The sequence below is a fragment of the Gopherus flavomarginatus genome, chromosome 4 (assembly GCF_025201925.1).
Source record: "Gopherus flavomarginatus isolate rGopFla2 chromosome 4, rGopFla2.mat.asm, whole genome shotgun sequence".
Lineage (NCBI taxonomy): Eukaryota > Metazoa > Chordata > Testudines > Testudinidae > Gopherus > Gopherus flavomarginatus.
Genome location: NC_066620.1, coordinates 2,745,558 through 2,766,306, shown reverse-complemented (window position 1 = coordinate 2,766,306; position 20,749 = coordinate 2,745,558). Strand labels below are relative to the sequence as shown.

The 20,749-nt window shown below is 47.8% G+C and overlaps 1 protein-coding gene across 1 annotated transcript in view; it reads right to left on the bottom strand.

Moving 5' to 3' along the window:
* Nucleotides 1–5,992: 5,992 nt before the first annotated feature.
* FBLN7 (fibulin 7) overlaps nt 5,993–20,749 on the bottom strand; it is a 34,747-nt gene continuing 19,990 nt past the window's right edge. The window contains exons 3-8 of the mRNA XM_050951220.1: nt 20,085–20,255; nt 14,921–15,046; nt 12,900–13,037; nt 11,756–11,893; nt 8,152–8,290; nt 5,993–6,763 (exon numbers count right to left, since the gene is read on the bottom strand). Of these exons, the coding sequence (XP_050807177.1) occupies nt 6,391–6,763; nt 8,152–8,290; nt 11,756–11,893; nt 12,900–13,037; nt 14,921–15,046; nt 20,085–20,255 (1,085 nt within the window). The 3' untranslated portion in view covers nt 5,993–6,390. The remainder of the gene's footprint in view (nt 6,764–8,151; nt 8,291–11,755; nt 11,894–12,899; nt 13,038–14,920; nt 15,047–20,084; nt 20,256–20,749) is intronic.

The window sequence follows — 20,749 nt, the reverse complement described above, 5'->3', positions numbered from 1 at the left end:
GCAAACATCCTTCCTCCAACCGTCTGGCGAGAGATGGCGACGCTGCACAAGTACAAGAAAGCTCTCACTAACCAAAAGCTCCTACTTCATGACAACCTTGTTCACACACCTCACACTCGTAAGTCTTGCTGACCATTCTGGGCAGCTGGAGAAGCTCTTCTGTCATCCAACTTCAACCCAGAAGAAACCTGGTGGACACAGGCTCTGATGTAAACAACAAGCTCCTCACAGATGATCCCACCATTGAACCGCCTGGTTCCTCCCTCCATCAAAGACAGTGGATGACCATCAACCATATTAGGATGTCACATGGAAGATGCGTGCACCTGATGCACAAATGGAGAATCAACAATTTACCACAGTGTGCATGCGGAGACCTCCAAAGCATGCATTCCCAGGAATTCTAGCAAAGGTGCACTCTGCATCTCCTGAAGCCCTCAAATGAATTTCTAATCTTTGTATTAACTTGTAAATGTTGCTATTTCCAGCGGAAAGAAGAAAAGTCAGTATGGGAGGATTTAGGCTTCTTAAATCCCCCAAAAATTGTATCTTCCAACCCCATTTGTGGCTGTCCTCATGCTCTACATCCTTCAGCCTCAGCTTTTTAAACCTTCTGTAGAAGGCCACTTTCTTCTGCACGTTGGACATGACCTCATCACTGCCGTCATCTTATTCTTCACTGGCGCAAGGCTGCAGCTTGCCAGGATCGCCTCATTGTGACAAAGCAACTCGGGAAATCACATCCGCTCTTGTGAGATTGCAGACAGGGCATACTGCAGGTATGAAAATCAACAGAGAAGGGACCAGGATCTATCCTCTGTGCAAAGTGTGTCCGGAGCATGCTTTAACCCTTGTCCACACTGTTCGATTAAATATTGCAAGGAAAGGGAAGCTTTTCAGATCAAACACCCTTCCAGAGGACCCCATGTGAGTCGCCCAATTCATTCTCAAACTTCACAGCCTGATATGATCGTTGTGGGACACGATTGACAACAACTGTCAGAAGCCATTCTTACTGGAAGCCATTTTAATTAATGCACATGCTCTAAACAGACAGAATTGTTTCCCCTGCCCAGTCTCTCTCTCTCTGGCCTTAGGATAAACAAGAATGATTTGAATGCCAGGGGCGGCTCCCGGCACCAGCATGCCAAGCGCGTGCCTGGGGCAACAAGCCACGGGGGTCGCTCTGCTGGTCGCCACGAGGGCAGCAGGCAGGCTGCCTTCGGTGGCTTGCCTGTGGGAGGTCCGCCGAAGCTGCGAGACCAGCAGACCCTCTGCAGGCAAGCTGCCGAAGGCGGCAAAATGCCTAGAGCCGCCCCTGTTGAATGCTGTCCCTTTATAAAGCCCAGAAATTCAGTTTCCCAGTGGCTGAGCTACAAAAGGCTGACTCAGAGCCACTGACGTCTGAATGTGATGCTGCCGTCCCGTATAGCTTACTACCCTACGCTCCAGGCTGCATTCTCCTCCTTAGTGTCCCAGAGCTGAGAATGCTAAGGAAGCGCCAAACCCTGACCTGGACCAGCAGGAAGGAGATTAGATGCTGCAGCCTGGCACTGGGCTTCGGGTTTCTGGGGAGCCTTTTCCTTCTGTCCTACGGTTCCCTCGTCTGCCTGAATCTTTTTACAGTATGAGAGGGGCTCTTTGTGGACTGGCCCATTGCTCTTTTGCACCCCCTTATCTCTTGCTATGGGGAGACGCTTGTGCTGATAATCTTATTTCCATTCCAGCACTTCATGGCTTGCTAGTTTCATTTGTTTTCATGTTCCTGGCAGTAGCAGCTCATGGGCCTCTGAGCACGGGTGACTCCTCCAAAGGCCTGAGCCTGATCCACATTCTGGTTGAAACATTGACCTCAGTTCTCCTCCCGTTTCTTTCTGAAGCTGTCACTTGTTTCCCTTCCCACCACCTAGCTGTGACAGCCCCCCAGTGCTCCAGCTATGGCTGCAGCGGCTGCGGGCATGGGCCATGCCTGTCCTGGAGCTGCTCCAGGCTGCTCCTGTGGCTGCACGGCTTAAATCTGCCATTCCTCCAAGGGAGAACCGACCAGGTCACTTCTGTCATGGACTTGGTCTCAGAATCAAGCCCAGGGCCACTCTCAAAACCAGAACTATATGTGCCGCTGCCTAACCACGCTGGATCTCTCTACATGCAGGGTCTCCTATTGGCACCCAGCAATCTGAGCGCCTCTTGGTTTTATTTTGTTCAAGTGGCTGGAAAAGCTGTGCCAGGATATTGAGGGGACACGGCCAAAAGAAGCAGCATGAAATCCAGTTTAGCCACAGGGCATTTGTTCGCCCAGTCCTGCCGACAGTATTTACAACCGAGTAGCTCTGGGGAACTGGCCTTTTACTGAAAGGCGGGCGAGGGGTTTGGCTGCATTTGACTGGTTAAGCTCAAATGCTCAGGCCAGCAGGGTCACACTGAGCTCTGGTAGGAAAGGTGTTTATGTTCTTTCTCCCTCATTCACTGCCTGACACAGAGCTGAGAGACGGCGGCCTTCTGACCAGCCGTGGGAACCAGGATGGGACACGTACAGTAAGTGAAGAAGATTTTGGAGAGCTCATCTGTGACTTCCATATCCAGCAACGGTGATTGCCGGGGGGGAGAGCAGTGCTATTTTGTCTCTGCAGTTTCATTTACTTGACAAGTGAGTCAACTCCTTCCAGTGGAACAGAATTGGTTTGAAGATGTGACACAACTCGGTCCTTGAAGGGGACATGCCTAGAGCACTGGACTGGGACCCAGGAGATAATCAGCCACTGGCTTGCTGGGTGATCTTGGGCAAGCCCTTTCACCTCTCCATGACTCAGTTTCCCCATCTGTAAAATGGGAGTAAAGCTCTTAGAGATCGACTGATGAAAAGTACTATGAAAACTGGGTATTATGATTGCCCACAAGGTGTTGTGGAGGGCCAGGCTGTGCTTTACTGCTCAATGGATTTGAAAGGTCAAGCAGGGGCTGAGGTACCAGGGGCTCCCTCATACCCCTGTGCAGCAACAGGGCACCAGTGCGTTTTCTGTACTCTGGTCCCCGGCCTCTCTGTGCTGGAGTGCTCCTGGAGCCCCCAGGGGAAGTGTATGTCTGCCTCACTGGCTGCAGATATCTGTGCTTGAACTGAGAGGAGAGAGCCTATAGCCTGCCTGGCTCTACACAGCTGCACAGGCCTAAGCCCGGGAGATGTTATCGGGCTGGTAGAAAGCCTACAAAGCAATGTCCCAAGTGCATGTGTATTTAGATTAAACAACAACACAGATTTCAAACTCCAGATATAAATGGCTTTAGGATTATGCAAAGATAATGGGCCAGAGTCTTAGCTGGCGTAGGCAAGCGTCTCAATGGAGCTACCCCCCATCTAAACCAGTGGAGAATCTGGCCCAATACTGGTAGGACTTGCCAGGGGAAAGAAATGTCCAGCGTCCGAGAGCTACAGGGTTATTTGTGGGCTGTGCACCAGGGATCTGAGCCAAAGCCCACTGAACCCAAGGGCAAGATTCCCATTGCCTTTAGTGGTATTAGCTCAGGCCGCACTTGGAGGAAAGTCTGTGGGTTTGCGTCTCCCATGAATGTGCAGGAGTTGTTTCCATGGGGAATTGCCATCAGCGAGTAGGTGCTGTGTGTCAGATCCTCCTGTGCAGCCATGTGAGCATGGCCTCTAGTCACCTTCCTGTGTCTGAATGATGATACTATAGCATAAAAGGAAGGCGCATGACCCTCTCACCACAGGGTGCAGGTGCTGGTGCTGGAAAGAAACAGACACATTTCATCTTGAGAAGCAGCCATTGCAGTAATGTGCTGAGGTACCTGAGTGATGAGAGCAGGCTTAAAAAATGAACAAACCAACAAAAAACCCCAAATTCCTAGCTGGATGGCAGCTGAATGCACAACACTCCATTCTTCTGCCAGCTCCATTGTTTATCAAGCCACTGAGGCAAATTCTTCCCAGGAGTAGTGCCAGTGATTTAACCTCAAGGCAAATTTGACCTATGAACTTCTCTGGGACTGCAGGAGTGAAACTGGGAGTAGAATTTGTCCCAAGCAGTGTAAGACAGCACACACTATTCTGCTTTCAAAATGCAAGACGTTGGGCATGGTGATGTCACAAACCAGCCATTTTCATTGTCTGATGTAAGCTATGGGGAAAAAAAAAGTCTAAAAAGAGGCGGATTGGGTCTAAATTGTGAGCTCAGCACGCATCTGGAATAACTCCACTGAAATCAATGGAACTATGCTGATTCACACCTGCTCAGGATCTGGCCCATAGAATTTAATACAGAATGATCCCCTTTCAATAGTTTTTAGAACCATCCAAGGGCTCCTTTAACGGGGGGAGGGGGTGTCCATCAAACTCTATGGGAGGGATCAAAATGTCTATGCTAAACGTGAGACTTGGATTCTAACTCTGGTTATGTTACGAGTGAAAGCAATCGGCGGTCTTAGTCTACTCCACTGGAGATCCAGCCACGCTACAGAACTCCCACACATTGTGGTGCAATTCAGAACTCAAGGAACTTCATCCTGCCCCACTACACTGATGGCAGCTTCCCCCCCGATCTGAACGGGAGCACGATCATGCCCTTGATAGACCGCACTCAGTAGCAACAAATGGAACTAGAACAACAGGAGAACTGGAGCCACTAGCTCACAGCTGTCTTGCAGAGAATCTTACAGCGCTGGGTACCACGCCCAGCCTGTGCTATTGGCTCCTTGCGGTTGTGTTCACTCCTATTCAGAAAACTGATTCAAGTGAGTTTTCTAAAAAATGTTCATGGCCTTAGTTAATTGACATCTACAGACTTCAACCCTTTATTGGGGCAAACGCTTTGGGATGCCTTTTTAAGGGGATTGGACAAGGACAAAGGAGTTATAAGCAACATCCATTTGTTCAAAGATTTCACACGAGCCCGTTTTTCCATTGATGGGGAGGCTACTTGTTGTTACGGCGTCACTGATAACTGGTGGGCATGTGGCTGTCATAAACAGATAGCTAAGGGTTAATGTTCTTTTACCTGTAAAGGGTTAACAAAGGGAACCAAACACCTGACCAGGGGACCAATCAGGAAACAAGACTTTTTCAAATCTGGGTGGAGGGAAGTTTTGGGTGTGAGTTCTTTGTTCTTTGTCTTGGTTCGGTGACCCTCTCGGCTCTGAGAGTGATCTTTCTATCTCCAGGCTTTCTAATCTTCTGTTTCCAAGTTGTAAGTACAAGGATAGTAAGACAATAGGTTTATATTGTTTTTTTTGTATTTACATGTGTGTAGTTGCTGGAATGTGTTAAATTGTATTCTTTTTGGATAAGGCTGTTTATTCATTTTTTCTTTTAAGCAATTGACCCTGTATATTGTAACCTTAATACAGACACCAATTTTATGTCTTTTTCTTTCTTTTTATATAAAGCTTTCTTTTTAAGACCTGTTTAAGTGTTTTTCACTGGTTAAGGCTAAGAAACAAAGGGAGGGGGAAAATCTCTTTGTGTTAGATTTACTAAGCCTGACTTTGCATACCCTCTGGGTGAGGGGAGAGAGAGATTGATCTCTTGGTACTTGTGTTTCAAGGACTTGAAGCAGGGACTCTCCGAGAGTACCCAGGGTGGGGAAACCTGGGAGGAGGTAAAGAGGGAGAAGGGAAGTGGGTTATTTCCCTTTGTGGTGAGACTTAGGGCATCTGAGTCTTGGGGGTTCCCCAGGGAAGGTTTTTGGGAGACCAGAGTGAGCCAGACACTGGAATTCTGGCTGGTGGCAGTGATATCAGATCCAAGCTGGTAATTAAGTTTGGAGGTTTCATGCTAGCTTCTCATGTTCTGAACTCTAAGGTTCAGATCTGAGTAGGAAAGTTATGACAGTGGCCCATTGCTAATCTGACTGCAGGGCAGGCCAGATTTCTGGGCGGATGCAGCTGTTGAGAGCACGTGATTTCAGTCACACTTGGTTGCCTGTTTTCCATGTATGTGAGTGTAAAACCAGCCAGGAGACAGAGCAGATAAATCAACCTGAAATCTGGTAGAAGGATATTTACTCTATGGACGCTTATATAGGCTATAATCTGGATTTCCTTGCTACATCTCTGTTACTATGATTAATGTTCCTGGAGGCATGTGCTACAGAAGATGGTGAGAAGCAGAGTCAGAAATGTCCAGAGTCAAAACTTCTCAAGAACAAATGAGTCTGAGATTATTGCAAGCCCCATCTTGGCATTGCCAGAGTAATGTGGTTTGTCTTGTCTCTTAGCACTGGGCTTTTAAGGTCCTGTTTTTTAGAACTGCTGCAGCGCCGTGGCCTTTCACCGTTTCGAAAGGAAGGAATTTCGTTCGAGTCAGCACTGAAAGAAAGCGAGCGATGAACAGGAACAGTCCTTGTGGCTGTTTATTTGCTGACTTGCAGAAATTGCGTTTCTTTAAAACTCATAGGGAGACACAAAGACTGTGATCTTGGAGACATGCTTTGCCTGGAAGGTGCGATCCAGATACTCGGACATGTCCACCTCCACCTCGATGGTCTGGGGTCCTTTCAGGCTTTGCACAAGGATCAGTTCTCCCGTCTGCCGGTCGGAGCGCTGCATCACAAAATGCCCTCGGTTGTTGCCTCCAATAATTCCGAAACGCAGGCTGTCAGGCCCAGGCCGGCCTGGGGCGGAGGCAGTTGCCATGCGGAAGAGAGGGGTGGGGGTTATTAGATTGGAAGGCAGAGGAAGATAATGGAAGGAGATGGACTTTGGGGCATGATGGCACAATCTGCTGTCCATTGGGCAGGGGTTGCGTTCACATTGGCTAGCAATGAAAGAAAGGACAAGGGTTAAGGCAATCCGGAAGCGGGAAGAGCCTGTGCACTCTTACATTGTTACCATTGGGCCTTTGTGTTCTGTTCTGTTTCTGATGAGCCATTAAGGATCATGTGGAGAACTGACTGTCCCGTTTACTGCCCACACATTTCCTAAAGCACCTTCCCCAAAGTAACCTGGTGATAAAGCAGCACTCATGTACAGAGCCCCTAAACCACTGGAAACTCACAGCTCTAGTGATCTGGGGCAGCACTTTCATAGCTTGGATTCCTGAAAAGTAGCAGACCGGGGGCCAAATTCTGTTCTTAGTTAAACCAATGTAAGTCTACGGGATCTCCACTGAAGTCAATGAAATGAGTTTGGATTTATACTTGTGTAACTAAGGACAGAAACTGGCCCCTCCAGTGACTGAACTAGGGCCCCCCAACCTAGACACAAAGCCTCTCTGGGCATGTCTACACGGGAGGTGGGAGCCAGCCTCCCAGCCTGGGGAGCCAGATTGTCCTAGCGGGGCTTGAACTAGCATGCTAAAACAGCTGTCTGGACAGCAACACCAGCAGAGGCTCAGGCTAGAGCCTCCATCCTGCCTGCTGGGTCTGAGCCCCGGGAGCAGCCCAGGGCTGCACCAGTGCTGCGACATCCACACTGCTATTCTTAGTGCGCTAGCTTGAGTGGAGCTAGCAGGAGTCTGTCTCCCTGGGCTGGGAGGCTTGTTCCCAGCTGCAGCATAGACAGATCTTACGAGAGCTGGAGCTAGAAAGCCAGGCTCTGTAGCAGGGGCAGTAGCAGACATCTGGTGTGTCTCAGACACAGCAGGGGACATGAAACCCATGCTGACCAGTGTGTCACGCACACATCTTTCAGGAACGCCTGGAGGAGACCCAGGCACTTACGAAGGGTTGGGTATTGCAGCTGAGATCTGCTAGGTGAAGCTGAGGGTGAAAACCAGGGAAGTCAATGGGAGTTTTGCCATTGACATCAACAGGGCCAAGATTTCATCTGCAGAATGGTATTTAACCCTATATTCATAGATGATACGGCCCGAAGGGACCATTGTGAGTGGCCATCTAGGTTGTCTTCCTGTCTAGCACTGGCCACAGGACCACCCTGAATTCATTCTGGTTTGAACGAGCGCACTCCTCTGCAGGATGCTCCCCTATTTTGGATTTAGCCAAATGAAGAATTGAACTAGCTTCCAGCCGAACAACCTGGGAAGGGAGGAACCCTGTCCTTGGGAGTGACAGTAATCTCCCCAAAGCAGGCCTGTTTTAACACTGTCGTTCAAAAAGGTAAATACCCTGTTGAACTTTTCAGCCATGGGCGGTTTTCTCTTGCATTGCCAGGGGGCTGATTCTCTCACAGTCCCCTACTACTTACAATGGCAATGTTTTCACATAGCTGGCATTGCCGCTGGGCCGAGGGCACTCGGCACTGACGCACTGGAAGCCTCCTCCTGTATTAATGCACGTCATGCCCCTGGTGCAGTTGTGCTGGGACAGGCTGCACTCGTCTATATCTGCAAAACAGCGAGAATCGAACAGAGCACGCCAGACGGAACTGCTCAAAGTGCAGAAAAGTGACCATCAGTCAGCACTGAGGGCCTGACATGGCCGCCGGACTCCTATAAAACTCGCTCCCTTTTACAAAGGGAAAGATGGAGGCATTTTTTAGAGTAGATTTGCCCTTGGAAGACTTCACGCAGCAGAGGGACTCTGCATTGTCAGAGACATTCCAACTCTCCTTGCGTTATATCTGCCTCATTAGAAACGATTGTAAATAATGTTAAATGTTGTTTTACTGAGCGGAAAGGTTAACACTCCATTGTCACTCACTCTTGCCCACCTACATTTTATCTCGTTACTGGGGAAATTTGGTCTTTTGGGTCAGAGGCTGCTCTTATCTCCTTTTCGCCTATACCATCATGACAGCTTCTAAAGTGGTTAAATGGTTAAATATAAAGAAGAAAACACGATAGCAGCAATTTTCACTGATCCTTCTTCCTCTCTTTACTTAGCCATCAGGACCTTCTAAATACACATTACCCGTCTCCAGCAAAGTGAGTTTTAAAATAAAAAGCTAATGAAAATCATTCAGACTTGATAGAAACACTAGCATTCTCCATCTCTTCCTTCCTTCTGTCCTTCTGACACATAACGGGATGCTGCTTCTACTATAACCTCTGTCCGTAGATAGGTTAACCCTGCTGGCCCAGGAAAATCAAAAAAGGTCTAAACTAGAGCAGAAAAATTAAAATCTATTTTTGCAACAAATTTCAAAATTACAGAGCTGTTTGAAACTGACCTATTTTTTAAAAACATGGATAGAATATTTTAATTAAAAATCTTACCAAACCATTATCAAAAATTTTCAGTAACTGCTCCTTCCCCCGCCCCCAAAAATATATTAAAAGGCACTAAATTTTTCACAAAAAAAACCACATTTTGACAAACTGATGCTTTTTTCTAATGAATTTCATTTTTGAAAACAGGCTATTTGATGAAAATCTGTTCACCCAAACAATTTCAACCAGGTCTAGTCAAATCTTTTAAAATAACCAGCAATGTTTTTCTCCTGTGAATTCAAACTGGGACAGGTGCAGAGAAGGGCTACACGGATGATCCGGGGAATGGAGGGCCTATTTTATGAGAGGAGGCGGGAAGAGCTTAGCTGAGCAAAATGAAGGCTGAGAGGGGATCTGATCACTCTCTCTAAGCACATCCAGGGGGTAAATACCAGGGAAAGTGAGGAGCAATTTAAGCTAAAGGAAAACGTTGGGACAAGAACAAATGGGCATAAACTGGCCATGAACGAACGTAGGCTGGAAATTGGAAGGAGGGGTTGTAACCCAGTATAGATAATACTAGGTTGATGGAAGAATCCTTCTTTTGACCTAGCTACCTCCTCTCGGGCGGGTGGGTTAACTATGCTGATGGGAGAACCCTTCCCATAGGCACTGGCAGCATCTACATTGAAGCGCTACTGCAGTGACAGCGTTTCAAGTGTAGCGAAGGCCTTTCACCTGACCTGCCAACTCCTGTGACACCCGGAGGCTGCCTTCCTTCACTAGAGTGAACTCCAGCTAGTGACACACCTTTTGTCCCAGTGAAGACAGGGCCACACAGATACAATAAAAGCCAGAGGCTAAATAATGTGCTTCCTAAAAAGCGAACTGGCCCAGCCCTCAGCTCTGAGCCATTCCAGTCACACACAGGGAGTGGACACTGCCCTCACCTCCCATGTGGGAGAGTCCCCAGCCGGAGAAGAGCCAGCCAGCGGTCGGCTGCTAGGCCACTGCCCTGGAGCCCTGCAAAAGGGATGTCAGTGGGAGGAAGGTGTTGCCGGAGCCTAGCCTAATGGCTCTCTCGTTCCTTCCCTGCCGCACTGGATAACTCTTTGGCTGCGTCTACACTATCAGGCTAAGTTGACCTAAGTTACGCTACTCCAGTTATGTGAATAATGTAACTGGAGTCGATGTGGCTTAGGTCGACTCACCGCGGTGTCCTCACTGTGCTGCGTCGACAGGAGACGCTCTCCCCCCGACTTCCCTTACTCCTCCCGTTCTGGTGGAGTCCTGGAGTCGACCGGAGAGCGCTCTGCCGTCGATTTCGCGGGTCTTGTTCATGAGACCTGCTAAATGGACCCCTGCTGCATCAATCACAGCAGCGCCGTAATGAAGACAAGCCCATTGTCATGGCACAGAATCCAGCAGTGAGCATTCACCACTACTGCTGACCCCTGAGCATAGGCACCAACTTCCTCTCTACCTGGGGGTACTTGACCCCCAACTCCACCCTTTCCCCCAAAGTCCCACACCGCCATGCCTCTTCCCGCCCCACCCTGCCTCTTCCTGCCCCCTTCCCCGAATGCGCCTGGTCCCCGCTCCTCTCAGCGCCTCCTGCACGCCACGGAACAGCTGGTCGCGGCAGGCAGGAAGCACTGGGAGGGGGAGGAGTTAATTGGGGGAGCCACTGGCAGATGGGCGGTGCTGGGGGGGGAGTAGAGGTGGGGAGGAGGACTTGGCTGCCAATGGGTCCTAAGAACCCACTTATTTTTTTCCGTGGATGCTCCAGCCCTGGAGCACCCACAGAGTCAGCGCCTATGTCCCGGATTATTGAAAAATCATGAGCCAGACCACCAAAAAAAAAAATAAAATCACACATTTTATTTTATTTTATTTTTTTTACTTTGGGTTCTTTTTATTTACCTCCTGGTTTTTGAGCTATTAGAATCACGTTTTCCCAGCTTTTCTCCACAGCCCAGGAGGGCCAGACCATGACTTCTGTGTAAATGAAAGCTGGGATTCTCACCAAGCACCTGACTTGAGTTGGGGCTTTCAGAAAAACACCTAATATTGCCAGACTCATGATAAAATCCAGAGAGCTGGAAGCATCGAGGCCCTGATTCAACAAAGCACTAAAGTACAAGCTTAGTTTTGAGTGAGGAAAATCCCAATGCCTCTCCCTTTTACCTCTCTCCCCTACTTTGTTTCCACTGGGAAAGGGGAGAAAAAGGTAGAAAAAGGGATAGAAAAGGATGTTTTTGACCAGCTTTATTGAAGACCCACCTTCTGCAGAATTCGGGAATGTATCGATTTTGATGAAATTCCACCTGGTGTCCTGCCAGCTCACCCGCTGGCTCCTCACAAGTCAGCCTGGGAGGCTGAAAGCCCACCTCCCAGGCTCACTGATCCTGGACAGCCTGTAATTACCACTCTCCACCCAGCTCTAACAATGGATACTGGCAGGGTGAAATCTCTGAGTCAACAGGAGTTTTGCTGTTGACTACACCATGTGAGGATTTCAGCCCACTTATAGCTTCCTAGCTATAAAATCTCTGCACACGTTCAGTTGGACCCAGCAGGTCTTTGTGACAGGAAGATACACATGAAATCAGAAAATAATACAGCTTCTGCAAATGCACTTTTGTTTCCTGCAGCAGGCCCCAGCCTGCGGTGCCCAGCTCTCCGAGCGCGCTGGCTCACCTTCACAGCTTTTCCCGTCTCCGAGGAGCTTGTACCCGCTGGGGCAGGAGCAACGGTAAGAGCCGGGAACGTTGACGCAGGCGTACATGCACAGACGAGGGGCTCCCTCCAGCTTGTAAACCTCACACTCGTTTACATCTGCAGAGGAAACACACAGTCCCATACAGCGTAGACTCTGCACAAAAGGGTCCACCCCGGCAAAGAATTCCTGCTGACCACCCTTTTGCTCTTTGCCAGGACAAGAGCACCTAGGAATAGCAGCAAACTGCTCAGGTCCTCCCAAGAGTGGCCAGAGTGGACCACCATGGAGAAACTAGTGAAACTGCAAAGGCACAGCATTACCAGAGCAAAGGTATTTCGGTGCTTAGTGGTGTGTGGGATAAAATCTGACTCACCCCCACTTTGGGGCTGTCTGGCTTGATTCCAGCCCATGCTATATGACAATACGAGCAAGCAGTACGTAGGCTATGGGCCATGCAAAATGTATGTGCAAATTGGACTAGTATTTCCTTAATGAATGGGCAAGTCTGCTTGGGTTCTGCAAGTGATGGAATTCTCGGGATGCTCCCAATTGCAATAGACAGAACTAGGTTAGCTGGGTTTAAAATGCTTGGCACTTATCCTGGCCCTTGTACCCACAGATCACAACGCACTGATTTACAGGTAGGGGTCGTTTCATGCATTACTGAAATGCAGGCGTTTTGGGGTTGGGAGGCTGCAGCCAGGGGATACAGCTGATTAGGACACTAAGTGGAGGAGAACAACTTGGCATGGAAATGCAGGGACTCTGGCTCCAGGGTATAACGTGGCTTGCAGGTACATAGAAAGTCGCCCTTGCATGGTATCTCCCTGAAACTGCAAGAGCTCTCCTGCTGACAAAGCACTGCTCACTCTGGCACTTTCTGTCGGCAAAACTTTTGTCATTCGCGTGTGTGGTTTTTTTCACACTCCTAAACAACAAATGTTTTGCTGACAAAAATCCAGCGCAGACAAAGTCTTCGCTTCTTCCAAACAGTTCTGTCCACCATATTTGTCCGTAAAAGCTGCTGCACCTACTGAACATTCAGCTGCTTAGATGTGTTGTGTGTAAATTGGGCAGCAGACTGGTGAAAGCTGCCGATGGATATTTCTGCTCGTCTCCTACCCTGACATATACTGTTGTCGGCCGTGCCGCTCATGTGGAAGCCGGCTTCGCAGCTGCAGTGCTGGGTCCTGTCGATTTTGGCACAGCGTGGCTTGCGACTGAAAGCTGGGTCATTTGTAACACTCCATGCAGGTGGGGCTAAAAGAGAGAAGAGAGGAAACTTTAAAGTGCTTCTCGGACACCTGGCTCACAGGCCCGCAGTAACATTTTCAAAAGTGCCTAAACCACTTAGGAGTCTCAGTCCCATTTTCAAATGCAACTTAGGCCTAGATCTTTAAATGCACGTTTGAAAATTCCACTCGATGCCTCTATGCATCTTTTGGCACCCAAATACTTTGAAAAATCTATCCCCAAGGAGCTTAAGTCTTATTGAAGATCACTGGGAATTATACTTTTAAGTCACTTAGGGACTTTTGAAAACGTTACTCTTGGTTCCTACTAGAGCCATGTGATTTGAAATTATTGTTCATATAATTTTACTTGAGTTTTTAATCACAATTCCTCTTGTTCAGGGGCATAGGTGATAAGTAGGGGCAGGCATGCGGGGGTCAAGTGCCCCCCAAGATTTCTGTCTGGCCTGGCAGTGGGGAGTGAGAGAGGCTCCATTCTTCTCCCGCTGGGCCTGCCTCCCGGCAGGCTCGGCCTCTGTCCCTGGCAGCTGGCCCAGGAGGGGGACTATTTGCAATTCATTAATCATGTTGTGTGACTGGTTACCAAAGTCACATGATATTTTTTCTCCTCTTGATGAGGTGTGTGAAAGTAGAATGAATTATATTGTAAAAATAAGAATGAATTAAAGAAATGTTGTATGTACCTTGTGACAAAGTTCCTCCTCTACCTTGGTGGGTCCTGCGCTTATTGGCAGATTTACTCACCTCAGTGATCTTCCCCACAATCTGGATCAACTCCTCCTGTGTCTGATCAGGAGTTGGGAGGTTTGGGGGGAACCTGGGCCCACCCTCTACTCCGGGTTCCAGCCCAGGGCCCTATGGATTTGCAGCTGTCTATAGTGCCTCTTGTAACAACTGCATGGCAGCTACAGCTCCCTGGGCTACTTCCCCCTGGCCTCCTCCAAACACCTTCTTTATCCTCACCACAGGACCTTCCTCCTGGTGTCTGATAACGCTTGTACTCCTCAGTCCTCCAGCAGCACAGCCTCTCACTCTCAGCTCCTTGTGTCTCTTGCTCCCAGCTCCTCACACGCACTTCCTCTCCTCTGGCTCCCCTCTCCCTGATTGGAGTGAGCTCCTTTTTAAACCCAGGTGCCCTGATTAGCCTGCCTTGATTGGCTGCAGGTGATCTAATCAGCCTGTCTGCCTTAATTGGTTCTAGCAGATTCCTGATTACTCTAGTGCAGCCCCTGCTCTGGTCACTCAGGGAACAGAAAACAACTCATCCAGTGACCAGTATATTTGCCTTCTACCAGACTCTGTACCCCACTGATTTGGGTCTGTCACAACCTTTAAGCAGAAATAAGAAATGTTGAAATACAGGTGCCAGGAAAAGAAACATTAGGCATAAACAATGGTGCTAATGGTGAAACATTAACAGGAGATTGGTAATAGTAATGAGATAAGATATGCATGCCTAGCCCAGGTAAATTTATCAGATTCTGCTTCCTTTGTTATCTTGTTAAGTTCTTGCCCTTTTATCTGTATAAATAAGATAGTTTGTGCCTTGCATGGGGCTCACATTAGCTGGGTGTTATTAGCAGAGCGCTGTGCTAATAAAACAGAGTGGTCTGACAAACTGTGAGTCCTGAGTCTAACTTTGACAGATGGGGCAGATTTTGGAAAGTGCTTAGTCTTTGGAAGCTCAGGGCCAGGGACTCTCCTTTTGTTCTGTGTCTGTACAGCACCCGGCACAGTGGGAATGGGCCTCTAAGTGCAACCACAATGGAAATTACTGTCATTCTGAGGGTAGAGGCTGACATCTGAGACGGGGCAGGGGCTTCTGCCTTGTAATTCATCGTCTGCCTTGCTCAAGTCTCTTTCTCTTTCACACCTCACCTGGTTACATACCTGTTTGTGATTGGTACTGGCAGTTCTCACCAGTCCACCCTTGAGGACAAGTGCATTTGTACTGGTTCACTCCATCCACACAAGTTCCACCATTCTGGCAGGGATTGCTCCAGCATTTGCTGATCTCTAGGGGAAAAAGCATTTTTAAAAACAAACTACACTGGCTCTCTCTCTCCTAACGTAAGGCCTGACCCTGCAGTCCTTCAGTGGATGTCAGCAGGAGCTTTGCCTGAGTAAGGACTGCGTGATCAAGCCCATAATTTTAATACTACATTTAAATCAGGATTTTAAAAATGGGTGCCAACATTAAGGCTCCTAAGACTTCCATAAATGTTAATGGGGGGATGCTGGGTGCGCAGCGCTTTTGAAAATCAAGGATTTAGGAGCCTAAAATAGGGATTTAGGAGCCCCCCTCATTTTTTAAAATGTTGGCCTTAATTTTAAGCACGCCTTTCCTTGCCAAGCCACCAACACTACTACCCACGTCGTACCTTGATGGCTTTAGTGCCACGTGCATGTTTTCTGGTTGGCTGTTTCTGGTCAGTAAGTGTCTTACTGCCGGTGCAGCTAGTTTGTTTAACTGCATCGCCAAAGTAATAAACCTCCCAAAGGATATTTTCAGATTGTTTTTATTAGCAGCAAGTAACCCCTTTGCGATGACTGGCCCCATCGCTTGCAGAATCAATCTAAAAGCTATCGTAGGTGGTCCAACAACGAAGGCGACAGACCCCAGTGCAGTTAGTCACACCTCCGCCCCAGGATCATGTTGGCCTAAGCTGGGACAACCCCCAGCTTTGGAAACAATAGACAGTTCAACAGGACAGATCCAGCCTGCAGTACTTGCTGAGTTTGGTCTGAATGCTCCCAAACTCCTGTTCGCCTGAGCCATATTGTCACCCCTGCCTGGCATATTCTCTTCTTAACTTGCTAGTTCACAGGAATGGCGCTGAAGAAGCAGGCTGTGAATGCTACATGGCTAGCAAGTCCTAAGCACATGCGAAGAGCCGAGCTTGCTTGGTCATCAATAGCATATTCTAAATACTTCAGGACTCCTAGAGCATGAAGTTATTGACCAAGACGTGAGAGAGCATTAACCGCCCCTGTCCTTGAATTTGCTGCCAGCAGAGATCCAAATCTCTCATCTCGCTTGCTCTCTGCAGTGATTATGTGCAGTGGGCCGCACTGACACCTGGCCGACAAGCTGAGGGGGGAGACGTCCCAAAGTGGAGCGCACGTCAGTGGCTGCACAGGTGTTCAGCAAAGGAACGCAGGGTTGTGTTGGTTGCCAAGCACTTTCATGTCAAGGAACACTACATAAAGCCTCCTTTATTTCTCATCTACATACCGAGCCTGGGAAGATTAAATGGCTCTCTGTCCTTATCCCCAGCTCAGTCTAGTCTCTTTCTACAGACAGTCCAGGCTGTCAGCTTATCTAGTATGGCTGAGTTCATCTCTTTAGGCACTTCATAACAGACCATTACAGGGCTCTGTGATGTCAGCAGTGCAGGGGGTAGATGTTGGGAGCTTAATCAACCATTAGCATTTCAGACAATGTGGTGGAATTTCCTTAAACAAACAATACTTTCAATCTGCACAGCTCCAAGCTATTTAAACCTTGTGAGCCCCACTGTGTGAATGTCAACTACCCAGGCTATAAAAAGTATGTTGGCCAAAGAGGACTGTTTTAGGATCCAAAAGACTGATACAAACATAGGCTTTATCCAGAACAAATTACATGATGTGTCTTGCATGGCATCCATACATGCCTGACCTTAAATTAACACTCAAATTCAATACTTCCCTACGAATTGCCAGGCATGAAAGGGCTGGTACTAAAAAGACTCATGCAGCTGGTAAGGTTTATTTTTCAAACCCTCTCCCACAACTCTGCCCTGAACCTGAGCTCCCCCAGCGAGCCACTCCACATACCAGCCGGGGTGAGTTCTGGGAGAAGTTTGTGATGTGGACAAACTCCTTATACGATTAACGACAAAATCAAAGGCTCCATATGGTACGAGATGGCTCACTGTCTTAGCAAAAGGACAACACAGATTTCTCAGTAGCAGGCACCAAAGATCTCTAAAGAACAGCTGGGGAGAGGAGGGCGGTGCGGTCAGTGACTTTGTGATTCTGAAGTGTTTGCTTGTCATAGGCTAGGCCGTAATTCATGTTCTGATTGCGTATAGCTTTGCAGGATTGTTTTTAAATCAATGAACACTTTATAAGCAAAGCAGGTGCCCCTGTTCACAGCCCTCCAACTTTAAACAGTTCATGTTGCTTTATAGATAGTTTACCATCAGGATCATTTACTTTACGCCTGGCCAAGAGTTTGGTTTTAGCAGGTCTGTGAGGCTCTGATCTCTTTCTCAGCTTATCTTTGGGCCTCCTGGGGAGCTTGGTTTTTTTTTTTTTAGAACTCAAACCCACTCCTAAAAGAGCATAAATACTAGTAATACTTAGTGTTCTTTGGCACTTTTCATCAGTAGATTTCAAAACACTTTAAAAGGAAAGCAGTATAATTATTCCCATTTTACAGATGGGGAAACTGAGGCAGATGGCAATGCAGTGACTCGCCCACATTGACTCAGCCAGTCAGTGGTGGAGCCAGAAGTAAAACAGCAGGTCTCCTGAGTCACATCCCAGTGCTCTAACCACTAGGCAATGCTGCCTTGTATAAATATCCACATCAAGTTGAACATGTTTCCGAGATTCTAGGTTAAAACTGGCCTGAACATAGAGCAGCCACTGTAAGTTCATTGGCTTCCTGGTTGAAGCATCCATGGTAAGAGTGCTTCAGTGGGAGGTTTATGTAGCATTAATCATTCTTCTCCCATAGGTATTTCTTAACGGGGGAATCTTTGGCAGATTCATGTGCGTTAAATGAAAGCAGATGTCAGTGTCTTGTAATCGACTCGTGCACAGTTTCTAGAAATGCTGCTCAACAGGGTTTCTTTGGACTGATTCAAAATGCTGCATTTGGAAGGGAACGAAGCCCAGCACAGCTCTGGGAATGACGAGGGCAAGGGAGTGATGGAGGGATTCCAGCGTGGGTTACTGTGAAAAGCTGCCAATATTTTAACAGAGGACCCCTCCGAAATGTTCCCTCTTTCTCACGTGCCAGGGGCTGAGCAGTGTTGAGAAGAGATGTGCATGAGGCACTGAGCAATTCCGAGTATCTTCCTCTGGGGAAATGTTTTTAAACGAGCTGTCTTTTGGTGTGATCTGGGCCATTCCCAATGCAAAACAAGTGATGGTGAGAAGTGTTTCCAAGCTCCCCAAGTGGTCAAAAATCATGAGTTGGGTATTCAAAAATCACAAGACTGGTTTAAACAAACAGCTCTGGCTCCACAGGCTCACACGTGCTACTTTGGAGGGTCAATCTTGAAAAACACTTGGTGCCAGAGGACAAACTAGTATGCAAGTGCCCTTGCAAACAAGCGCCTCGCACCTGTGCCACATCCCTGAAATACACACAGTGTTTTAACAGGAAGAATAGCCAGTATCCTCGAAATGAGAGACACGTTACATGACAATGCATTATGCCAATTTTAAATGGGTGTAAATTGGATCACAATTTGATCCAAAAGGAAGACGAGAATATGGATCCTGCTGATAGAAAGCTCAGATGTTGTTACAATAATGTATCTGTGAATTAGAAATATATGTGAGAGCAATAGTTTCAAAGTAAATTTATTCTCCACCCATTGCACTTAGAGAGGGTCTTTCAGCTGAGGATCTCCCTATGGGTGTGTCATCTCCCTGTTATATAAAGGAGGGAACAGAGCCATAGAGACTTTAAACGAGCTGAACAAAGTCACAAAATGACTGAGTGGCAGAGAACTGGCAACAGAACCTGTGACCCCACATTGAGCACAGGAATGCTGCTTCCGCGCAAAGTCTTTCTTTCTGGTACTTGGAAATTTGTGGAGATTGTATTTCTGTTAAGTTACTTTGGTGGTCAGAGCACCACAGTGGGTGCTGTAGGCTTTGAATACCAGTTTCAATCAGTCTTGTGGTTTTGGAAAACATACTTCAAAAAAAAATCCTTTTTTGCGCAACTGCATTAAGCCAAATGCCTGTTAACTACCATGAAACTCTGCCCAGGAAATTATTTTTAATAGAGGTAATTAGATATAATTTTCTTGTTTGCCAATTCAGATCAATCACATGTTGGACAGAAAGGCAGCCGTCCAAATAAGCATCTGAGGGGAATTATTATGAATGTGATGCGCCAGCTGCTTCAGACCCTGATATTTCTTGTTATGAAATGAACTGTCTATTGTGGAGTTGGTTTTATGCTCAGAGCTTCAGGACGAGAAAAGTGGAACAGATGCGAGGTTGACTGTTAGAGCCGGGGACCCCCGTTACGCAAAGCTGGAAACCAGCCGAACTACTCGTACACAAGGCAACGTACCCAGCCATTATTATTCCAAGCTGAAGAGGGGGACTTTTCCAGTTCAGTGGAGACTGTCCAAGCACAGCTGCAAGTGTGCGGGCTTGCTGAGGCCTGCAAAGGGCCAGCTGTGAGTTCTGCAGGCAGGAGAGGACTAGCGGTGGCATCTCCACATCTCCTGTCCCTGGGAGTTGGTATACCTCTACCCCGATATAACGCGACCCGATAAAACACGAATTCGGATATAACGCGGTAAAGCAGTGCTCTGGGGGGGCAGGGCTGCGCGCTCCGGCGGATCAAAGCAAGTTCGATATAATGCAGTTTCACCTATAACATGGTAAGATGTTTTGGCGCCTGAGAACAGCGTTATATCGAGGTAGAGGTGTATTTGCAAAGAACAGAACATCAATAAGCTAAATGCTGAGGTCACAAGACCAACCCACTACTCAGTAAAGAGTGTAAGGTTGCTAAAATTCAGGAGAAGAATCCTTAATGGATAAAACAAACCCTCCCCACTCATCACCACACTTATGCAAGAAGCTGAAGTTGAGGAGATAACTGACAAGCCAAGGGGAAGCAATAGCATCAAGGAGAACCTGGGAGATGCATTAGACTTTCCTGCACACCAACCATCTGCACTAACGCGTTACGACATTTTACAGTAGGGTAGCTACACTAGTTTTGATCGCTAACCGTGGCATGCACGGGCCTGTGCAGTGACATGAAGATGGGCTCGCACACTCAAACCAAGGGCATGAAAAGGCAAAGTACCTTTGCACTGTGGTGCTTCTCCAGTCCAGCTGCCATTTGCCTGACACACTCGGGTGCTGGAACCAGTGAGCTGAAAACCAGGTTCGCAGGTGAAATGGACTTCATGGTCCACAAAGTACTTGGTACCAAATCTTTTGCCATCCACGGGGGCATCCAGTGCAGGGCAGGACACTGCAAAAGCACAGTGAGAAACACGGAGGTTAAATACTCAGTATGCTAGCCGCCCCTGGAGCACTCAGACAGCCAGCTGGCTTACAGCTTTCTAACTCTCAGCTCTATTGTTCCCATGGAGTAACAAAGCCACCTCCTCGCACAGCCTGAGCAATTGTAGTTGTTACCCCTGGGTGTTGGTCAAGCCTTGCTGTGCCTCCTGTGTTTAAATAGTGAAAGACCTAGAATCTGACGGAGATCCTCACAAAGGAGAATTTTATGAAGAACAGGCCAGATACTGAGACTTGTATTCATAGCGAGCAATATTTGAGGCTGGAAGTGGTTCCATTGACTTCAGTAGGGTTACTCTCAGGGTAAGGCATTATTCAACTAGACAAAGGCCCTCAGAATCTGCCCCCAAAATACATGGTTTATTTTACATTAGGTATGAAATAATCAGAGAAAAAGTTTATGAAACATCAGCTAGCAGAGCCCACTCCTCCAGATGCCATCTT